Genomic DNA, 9,920 nt, shown 5'->3' with positions numbered 1-9,920 from the left:
CCTTTCACTGAAAGGCACCAAGGGTTTGCTTGGATGTTTGTCTTGAACATCCTTGATTCCAAGAGGACAGCATTTTACAGGATTAAGCTTCACATTATGCAAATTACCATATCAAGACCGATTCACCTCTCGAAGTTGTTTTGTGCCTTCAGGAAGGTATGATCTCGTTCAACTGTAGATACTAATCTATTTCCCAGATGGCACACAACTTTGCATTCAAGAACAAAAGGCAGCTCAAATACAGAAGTCCCCCAGGAAATCTGCAAAAACCCACTGAAAATACGTGGCAGTATCTCCCTGTTCAACTGATGACTTCATCACCTCATTCACTCCATTGTGCTGGATACGTCCAGGTGCTTTGCAGCTTGCTGGGCTTGAGGCATCCTTTTAAGTCAGCTGATATGACAAGCCCACAATAGTACTGATCCTCCCTCTGCTTTGTTGTGAAGGATATAAAATAGAGGCACTTATGGTAACCGTTTCAGGGTAAGCATCAGCAGCTGTAGTTTGAAGTTCAGTCTTTGTGAATACAAGCATGGGGCTGGACAGCGAGACCGGGAGGTTCACTCAAAGAGAGAGATGTAATCTGGTTCTTGGTCCTCTTGGCCACACGGGTAAAGCAACAGCTCCTTCCCCAAGGAAGTGATGGGTTCGTCCTGTTGGTATAGGCTATGGTTAAACACCACCTTTCAAACAGACCCTACCTGTCACAACATCAAGGAGTGGACAGCAGTCTCCCTGCCTCTGTTACGGTGTGGACTTGTTCATCCTGCTGTGTGATACAGCTCAGTGCCCTGGGGAACTCAGGCAAGGACCCACATGGCTGACCTCTGTCTTCATAAAACAACGCCTGTGCTCGGTACAGTAACCCAGTGACACAACTCTGGCAGTTCTCAGAAAAAGCTGTGCTTATCTCGTAGGCAACCACAGCTTCTATGGCGAGAAATGCTGCCCTGCCTAGAAAGTACTGGAGCAAGGACTGTGCAGCATGCAGGTAAGCAGGATGGGGTGGTTGTGGACCGTGCTCCTGGCTGCCTTTGTGGGAGGGACAGGGATGGATCCTTGTGAGCACATGCCCTCTGCTCAGGCAAGCCCTGTTCTGGCAAGGGAATTCCCTGATAGTACAGTCTCTGCTTCCCATCTCATTCTCCACCCTAGCAGCCAATGCGTGGTGGGAACTTGCCTTCTTCCGTGATCAACCGGTGGGTGATAAGCAGAGCTTACTACAGCACTTCAGCAGAGTGGGTTCACCTTGCCCACGTCTTGCAGGGGGTCTGCAGCATTCTTTGCAGGCTGTGGGCATGGCTCTATCTTTGATATAGATATGCACAGCCAGGCTTTAAATCCTCTAGCTCTGGTACCAATAGCCATATAGCTCCTGCATTCAACAATTTCAGCCTGAACTGTGAAACCCACTCAAGAAGCAAGTACAGGTAGCCCAGACAGAGCTCCATATAGCAAATGAATGTAGGTATCTTCCTCGTGTCCAGTTTTGTTTAGCCATGTCTGTATTAGGCTAGGCACTTATTTAAAAGAAACATAGATTTTAAATGAACCTTTAGGCAAAATGATTGTCCTGTCCCTGGGCAGATCTTACAGTAAAGGAACGAACAATCCCTCTGGCCCTCCTTGGAGTCCACGTAACTGCAGTCAGTGCTAGTAAACACTGCTGTTACTGCTGTTACTGTTGCAAGAACCTGCCAATGTTCTTCCTTCCCTTCTATTTTTTATCTTTGCTCAGTATCACACCTTGCCTGCTCTGAGATTATACAGATACCTTGTTCTCTTTCATGCTCAAGCTGCAGGCAAGCAGGATTTTCTGCTTACCCAACTTGCCAGGACCAAGAATCCAAAAAAAAGAAAAAAGGAGTCTGAGCATGCTGTCACCTCTCACCTTATCAGCATTTCTACTAAATAGTGTGTAAGTAACTTCAGCCCTGTGTGCAAGGTGTTCTGTGCACTTGAGGGGGAGTGAGTCAGGTCTAAGATGTCTGAGATGTGTTAGGTTGCCTGAGACACACCCATCAGGCTGGCATACCCTTCTGGAGCAGCACACAGGATACCCAATGACAGCTAAAATGGGTCTAGTTACCTACTTTAAAACAACTGAATCTATTCTTATTTTGAAGTGCCCTGAGGCAATTAAACAGTTAATGAATGCATTGCTGGATGTTCACCTTGTGGTAGTCTACAAGGTCAGCCAGTGTTGAATGTTGTAGCTGGTCCACTCCAAGGAAGCTGTAGGAATCGCTGGAGGCATCAATGAGGAAGTGTTTACATCCTTCCACAGAGCGATAGGAGAGCACGTAGCCTTTGATTTTCTCACTGACCCGGACCAGAAAACTCCCTGGTACTGTTTTATTCAGAAGCTCCTCTGCTTTCTTAGAGGTTAGGATACCTGTTCAAAACAAAACACAAAACTGAACTGAGAAAAGCATTTGTGCAGGACTGGATGGAACAGTTCTCACAAGAAATCTGCTTTACTGCTCTAAAACCAATCCATGGCACTTCCATCCCTTGCGTTGTTTTCTTGCCCAGTAGCCCAGGAAGAACAGTTCTGCCATTGTTAGTAACAGACCATGGCCACATGCTAACTGTGCTTTAGTTAACTGTTCCAGACTCAGCCGATTATGAAAGATAAATGTGCAGGGCTCAAAAGGACAGTTTCTGTGTTATGAGAGAGAACAGCATTGCAGTATGTTGTACGTTGATTCCAGTAGAGCAAGGCTGTGCAGACAGTGATCACAGGTCCCGTCAGAAAGCCATGCAAGCATTGAAAGCCCAGTTACAAGAGGATAATGCTTTCATTGCTGCAATCTCGGATTGAAGAAGTTTGCAAAGCAAGGGAGATGGATGGGATCATGATGACCCATTAGAAATGGGACAGAAAGGTGATGGATGATGAGCACTTATGGAGGGAGAATGACGTGGAGCCAAGGAGGAGTGGGATGAGGTGTGCCCAAATCTCTCTCGCCCTGGTCCAAACAGTGACCAGGATGACCGTGCATCCACTACAGGGAGGCAGGGGTGGCACAGAGCTACACGATATTTTGAAGATCTGGCCTCTGTTCTAACATTTTAGCTTGCCCTTTGACATAACACTAAAGGAATTTAAACTACATTCGTAGATATTTAAAATAGAAAATGTGGCCGCCTTTGAAAAGCTCCTGGGCCCAGCCTGTGGCAGCAGCCATGTTAGCAGAAACAACTCCTTGAAAAGTTGCGTTGAGGCAGAAATGCTCAGGGCTCACCATGGAACCAAGGTGCTATCGTGTCTGTGGTTTTCTGATAGCCAGCTCGGAGAGGGAATTGCTCCTCTTTGAACCACTTGATGATGCTTTCTTCGGTGGAATTGGAGATTGTCCTCTGGATTCCCTCTTTCCTGTTAGAAAAGACCATGGTTTGTGCATCAAGTTCAAACTACAGCTTTTGAGTCCGTGGCAGGACTTACCTTTTGTTCAGGATGTTAAGAACAGCCCTAAACAGAAGGCTTACACTAGTGCAGCTGTCAGCAATATTATATGGTTGTCAGTGGACACCTAGCACAGAGGATGTATGCACTCTAGGCTTAACTAAATAAACCTACTACCCCCCAGGGGTGAACAAATAAGCCTCATCACAGCTTGGGCTGGAATATAGACTAGGCTCTGTATTTTTTCGTGCGGAGTGCCTCCTCCACACGAGGAGGAGAGCTAACCATTCCCATCTCAACCATCCCTTGCTAGAGCAGAAGAATCTCATCCCTTCTCCCCTGCACAGGGATTTCCTTACCTAATCCCTCTCCCATTTGCCGTCACAGGAGGTAGAAATTTAGGCTTGGGGGGGAGAGGTGGATATTGGAGTGGTCGCCGATCTCCTGCTCTGGCACCCTTGGAAATATCTGCCTGCTTCCCTCTGTGGATGCCCTGCAGTGAAAGCCTCCTGTAGTCATCCCTGGCTTGCCGTGCAAGGGAGCGTCTCTTCTCATCTGCTGCCTTGGATTTCCGCACTGGAACAAAAACAGGAGTCCTACAGGAGCGAACCAGCAGGTAAGTTTTAAGCTTGCTGCCCTTTGGCTATCTTCCTGCTTGATGAAGTGGAAGAATAACCCATTTCACAAGGTGAAAGATGCACTCAATTGTGAGACCATTTGCCATGTGTCTCCCATCACTTTTGGGCATATGCGACTTAACAGGGTCCAGTTTTTATTCCTTCAAGAGCTTAAAAATCTGGGTTCTTTCTGGGCATCAGTTCCCTTTGTACTTAGAGAATACTTGGTTTTGTTTTGGATGCTGAATCCTGGTTCAGACAGATTTCTGTAGTGCCTTTCATATAAGCCAGCAGGGAGGAGGGTGTATGGAATAAAAGTTGCTGAAATGACCCCAAATAAATGCTTTGAAAGATTTGAAAGTGCTGATCGTTTTTTGAGGTGAGTAACCAACTCTCTGATGGGTGCGAGTTAGGCTAGTTCTTTCCTTGTTTTTGTAATCCACTTCAGATATTATTTTTTTTTTTATCAGTAAGGAAAAGAAACCCCTGGCCTGAAGTGGAAACAATTGGTAGTACAGCATTGCCATCTACTGAGCAGCAGAGGAGGAACTGGCAAAAAAAAAGCCTCAGATTCTCTTTCAGAAAGTATTTGGCAGCAGTGACGGATGCTACTGCAAGTCTCATACTGTTTGCTGTTTTCCTTCCTATTGCTGGGATTCATTACATGAGAAAGTGCACCAGGGCTCTGCTTAGGTGGGATCGTGCTTGGATGACAGGGAAGCCCTTTTTACTTAGTCCCTGTCACTCATTATCCTTGTCCTCAAGAGCAATGGTTACTGCAAAGTCCTACCAAAGGCCAGCTTCTAGTTTAAAATTCATTACCCTGGCTATAATCATGTGGTTCCTATTTATTGCTTGCAGTATCTGTAGGAAAAATTTTCCATTTCCCTGCCCAGCTCTAGTCTCAATGCTGCATGGACTCAGAAATATGTCTGATAATGCAGCGCTGTATTTCTTGGCAGTACTCGCCACCCACCGACCAAATATTCAATTCCGGTGTGGCAGGAGGAGGACTGAGATGACCCCACGGAGCCCTAGGATGTCTTAAACCCCATAGGAAAAGATCATCCTAAGATCTTACAGGATTCCTGCCATTCAGGCTCATTCTCGTCCGATTTCTGCAGCATCGTCTGGCTCTGCGAGCTGGGGTGGCTCTGTGGTGTTGCCTCCTGGGGAGCTGTAGTCTCTTCTCCTGAATTTTTCCTCTGTGCTTCCTTCATCTATGAAAGAAACAGTATTTTCAACTTTCTCTCATGTTAGTTTAGAGCTCGCTTTTTAGCTAGCCTTGAAATATTAGGAACTCCATTCGTTATTGTGAATCCCTCTGATTTCAACAACATACAGACCCTCTGTATTTACTGCAGGTGGCAACAGAGGAGGGAAAACAGTCTACCAGAAATCATCAGGAGCATCTCCCTGTGCTGCTCCCCACTCTGCCAGCCTGGCCTGCTTTGTATCACCTCCAGATCATCACACCATACATGAGGACTGTGGCAATGCTGGATAAAACTGGTCCAAGAGGTGAGGACGTTCTTGGGTCAGATGAGGCTCTGAGGCTGACCGGGACTCTAGAATAAAGTCTGGGTCCCACTCAATGTGTTAGGAGCATCCTAGGTTCCACATACCTGTTGGAAGCCACGCTTCCTCACGTGGCAGTCGGCCAGCATCTGGTGAACATCTCTGGTTTCCCTCTGGGCAGAGGAAAATAGCAGTGAGAAATAAATGCAGCATTAGGACCATTGCTCTTTTTTGGAGTAACAGGTGTTTAGTACAGAAGCAGTGACGTGACATTTATGTTAATAAATTTCGCCAGCCTTCTTTGACAAACATTGTTTCTTTTCATCATATTAGGCCCAATATGCCACAGGAGGGGAGAACTCGTGGGCATCACGATTGTCATAAGCACACCTAGATTTGCTAAACGATGCTCCCAAGTGCTCTCAGGGAGCAGTCCCTTCCCTCCCGCCCTCTAAAGCAAGCCCTGGCAGAACCTGCCGTCCACAGCTTTACCTGCCCGCGCTTGTCTGCTGCTGTGGCTGGGGTGCTGCGAACCCCTGCTCGTCAAACTGACCCAACTAGCTGCATAACTCATGTTTGCTCTTCCCTGCGATCCAGTCCAGCTACCCTGGCAGCAGTCGCTAGCTGAGACCTGCCTTTGAAGACGAACAGTTAGACTTGTCCTTGAGCAAACATCCACCCACCTCCCTGTTGGACCTGGACTGCCTCCCACGGCCCAGTGAGTAATGAGTTAACTGCTTACCAAGGACACACTTTGTTTTATCTCCATCACCTACTTGGCTAATATTTAATAGGAGCATGGCTTTCTGATTTTCCTCTCCTTGACAGGAAACTAGGAACTTCAAATGTGTGTGAAGCAGCTTGTTTTCTTAGATCAGTCCCCCATCCCCTGCAGCAGACAAAGCACAATGCCCGGATCCCTCGGGTTAAATGGGGACTAGATCTCCAAGAAACCACTTTAACAGGGAGGTGAGTAAAAGCCCATCTCCGGGCCTGGAAAATGCAACAGGGGTCTTCAGTACGGATCCCTGCTCCTAACAGCAAAAGCCTCAGAAACCTGGGAAAAATTACTAATGACAGAAAACAAAAGTAAAATATATAACCCCCCTCCATCTCCATGTGCAAGACTTTGAAAGGAGTTTAGAATTTTTTTGGTGGTAGTGGGATTTTTGGTTTGCGTTTATTTTTTTTTGCCTTTTTTTTGTTGTTGTTGTTACTTGTGACTAATTACTTCCTCTGAAAAGAAAAACGAATCTCCCACATAGTTGCTCAACTTCAGCAAACAGTGCTAAGAAAAACCCTGTGTGACTTGGAGGCTTTTGATAAAGGAACCAGCCGTTCTAAATTCCCTTCAGTATTTTGGTAGCAGCGAGAGAGGCGCTTTGCCAAAACCCAACCTTCAGTTATTGTGCTTTTTATACTGAAATACAGAGTGGCTGTAAAATAAAAGAATATACACTCATACAAGTTAGCAGCAGAAGACTGAATGAAAACTCTGCTGATTGAGATTGGACATCTCCCATTAAATTGGCAAGGTGTTCTGTTCCTTCTGTTCAACTTTGGTTGCATGGGAAGTTAAATTAACTCATCTTTTTCTTAATTCTCTGCAAATGGCTTTTTGTAGCCGGTTATAAAGTAGAATGTATTTATTGCTGGAGAAAAACATTTCTGTAACGAAACATGACAGCAAAGCAGACACTGTAGTTACTGCATTTGGAGTTGTCCTGTGCTGTCAAGGTCATAAGCTATTTTCTAACTATTTTAGAAGACAAAAAAAACCCACCACCACCTAAAATATGCATGTCAGAGGATGCTGTAAAACGGCCTTGCATGTACAGATTGTGCGATAGCCTCCCCATCTGGCCCCAAAAAACATCCAAAGTAGCCACAGAGCAGGAGGGAGAGTACTGTGACCCTTGTGTTACCCACGGAGGATGGAAGCAAAGGAATCCAGGGTAACTTATCCGTCAGTGCAGAGCAGATCTATCCCAGCTGAGAGTAGTGCTTAGACCTCCCGAGTCCTAAGGAAGGATATAACAGCACGGCTTCTTCTCTGACTGCAGAAGAAAAGCCTTAACACTTAGCTGGCTTTTTTTCTTCTTCAAGTTTCTGTTTACAGCAACCAGGGCTTGTTGTACTTTCTAGATCTCAAAACACATGTTTCTGATAGTTGTGGAGAAAAGGGGGAAAACTACCTTTGTGAGCTCCTGGCTTTTCCCTGTTGTAGCAGCAGCAGGTTTTTTCCCACCTTCCTCCTTTTCCTCCACAGCACTTTTTTTATTCCCATGAAGATCTGTCTCACCCAGGAGTCCTGGCAGTGGATGTGCAGACCGTGTTACAGAAGAGTCAGTCTCTCTGAAATGCAAGAGAGAGAGGACTTAGCATCCCCAGGGAGTCACTTGCTGCTCTGAGTATCTTGTGAGGCAGCTGCATGTGAGTAGAGCAGTGCTGCAATGAAGCGACGTGCATGCAGGCAGCTATCGTATCTCCAAATCAGGTGGGTGGAATAATTCAATTAATGACTCGTGGTGAGTAACTGTCATCCTGCTGTACATGGGCACCTGTCGGTGAATCAGTGCCATCCAAACTCATCACCTGCTGCAATAACAGAGTTAGCATTTCCTGTGGTCTGCAGAGGGTACTGTGCAAGAGCCACATCACGGGAGGCTCGATGAGCCGGGGCAAACCTCAGGCTGGAGCTCGACTCTGCCAGCGTTGTGTGTACTCGCAGAAAGCCAACCTCTGCCTGCGCCTTTTGCCTGCAAGTTGAGTGTGACAGTGGTAACCACAGTCCCTACAGAGAAGACTCCAGCCGCTGGGTCCCTAGAACTGCCATCTCCTCCATGTCTGCCCACCGAGTCCTCCAGCTGAAGGGTGCTTACCTGCCCTCCTTGCCTTTCTCTCTCGCTAACCGCTTTGCCCGTTGTGCCTGGATCTCTTCACAGATGGCCGCATACGATTTATCTGAAGGATGCTCGCCCATCACCCAGACCCAGACATCGTTGTCAGCGCCGAGCTTCCATGTCACCGACTTCCCGTTGGCTGGAAAAGAAGCAGCTATTTGGCAAACGCTGTTTGCTCGGTGGCTGCATGCAGGGCCTGTGTCCCGCCTGCTGTGCCCTCCTGGCTGCTGCTGATGGCAGAGCCTCTCCGAAAGCAGCTGTACGTGAGGAAAGCGTGACTGGGACACAGTGTGCACCTCCCATTTCGTTTCACGGTACTGAAGCCAGGTCAGTGAAGGAGGCATTTCTAAGTCGGGGGGCAAGGGATGAGACTCACCACTGTTTCCTTTCTTGCTTTAATTCCTTGCTACTGCCCTCCGCAAACTGTGTGAGGGTGAGCTGCCTGCAGAGCACACGGGGGAGAGCTAGGAGAAGAGTGTTATCTTCCTAGCAGCCAGCTTGCTGTGTAATCCTGGCAAGGGGACTTCAGGACTAAAGGCACAACGGGAACCCCCCTGCAGATCTGATGCCCCAGGACAGATGTTCAAGTCCATGGTTATTTTATAGACAGATTCAGAGGCCCCATTTAGTGGGAACCTTAATGAGATGCATCTCCTGGGGGCAAGTAAGCTCTGTCTTCCCAGCTAGGGGAGTTGAGCAATTTGGTCAAGGACAGAGTGTCCGGGCCAGGGAGTAAAACCATTGTGTGCCTGGCCAAAACTGCCCCATCGCAGGTGTGTTTAGTTACAGTTTGGAAATACAACTATGATATGTCCCTGGGAGAAGAACTTACTCTAAGGACACATTACCTCCTATTTCTAGGGAGTGGTTGACTTGGCCAGATCTGTGCCAGAGGGGGAAGCAGCTGGCAGGCAGACACTTACCTTTTTTCTGCAGCGGCTTCTTTGCTGAAGCCTTGTCCGCAGCAGCTTCTCTTTCCTCCCACCGTCTGATCTGTTCCTGCCTCATCTTGAAGAAGAGGATCTGCTTCTGCTCCTCGCTGAGTTCTGCCAGCAGGTCAGGATCGATGTACATGTCCGATAGTATCTGTTTCAGCATGGCTGCAGGTTTCAGTTACGCGCGTTTGTGGCAATGATCTCCAGGGATCAGATCCTCTTCCTGGCTCCGACAAGAAAGAGTCCCTCCCTGCCTGAGCCTTTCAGGCGTGCCAGAGTAATTATACTTCTATCTTTTTTTTTTTAGCTGAGACTTCCTGCACAGACCAAAAAAGTAAATAAGTAGCTTAGAACCTGCTGTTAAGATTCCTTGAAATAAGAGGTGTACTCAGCTCCCACGCAGCCCCTGCCCGCTCCGCAGGGAGAACTGGTCAGAAGGGACGAGTCCTGGAGTGGGGAGGTTGTGTTGATACTCTGATAAACCCAGCTGATAGTATATCAAAAGAGAGAGAGCGCTGCCTGTTACAGCCATCAG

At 47.4% G+C, this 9,920-nt stretch overlaps 1 protein-coding gene across 1 annotated transcript; it reads right to left on the bottom strand.

Annotated features, from left to right (window-relative positions):
- Positions 1 to 455: 455 nt before the first annotated feature.
- On the bottom strand, positions 456 to 9,548 carry SH2D4A (SH2 domain containing 4A). The gene is made up of 9 exons (XM_009710173.1): positions 9,374 to 9,548; positions 8,430 to 8,589; positions 7,743 to 7,902; positions 5,655 to 5,720; positions 5,111 to 5,249; positions 3,772 to 3,988; positions 3,252 to 3,382; positions 2,178 to 2,398; positions 456 to 656 (listed from the first exon to the last, which is right to left on the bottom strand). Exons 1-9 carry the CDS (start codon positions 9,546 to 9,548, stop codon positions 564 to 566), a joined length of 1,362 nt encoding a protein of 453 aa, XP_009708475.1. The 3' UTR covers positions 456 to 563.
- Between the last annotated feature and the right edge of the window lie 372 nt (positions 9,549 to 9,920).

This window comes from Cariama cristata, unplaced genomic scaffold (assembly GCF_000690535.1).
Source record: "Cariama cristata isolate BGI_N322 unplaced genomic scaffold, ASM69053v1 scaffold1941, whole genome shotgun sequence".
In the NCBI taxonomy this organism is placed as follows: Eukaryota; Metazoa; Chordata; class Aves; order Cariamiformes; family Cariamidae; genus Cariama; species Cariama cristata.
The sequence above is the reverse complement of the archived record's forward strand: the minus strand, read 5'-3'. Positions and strand labels throughout refer to the sequence as shown.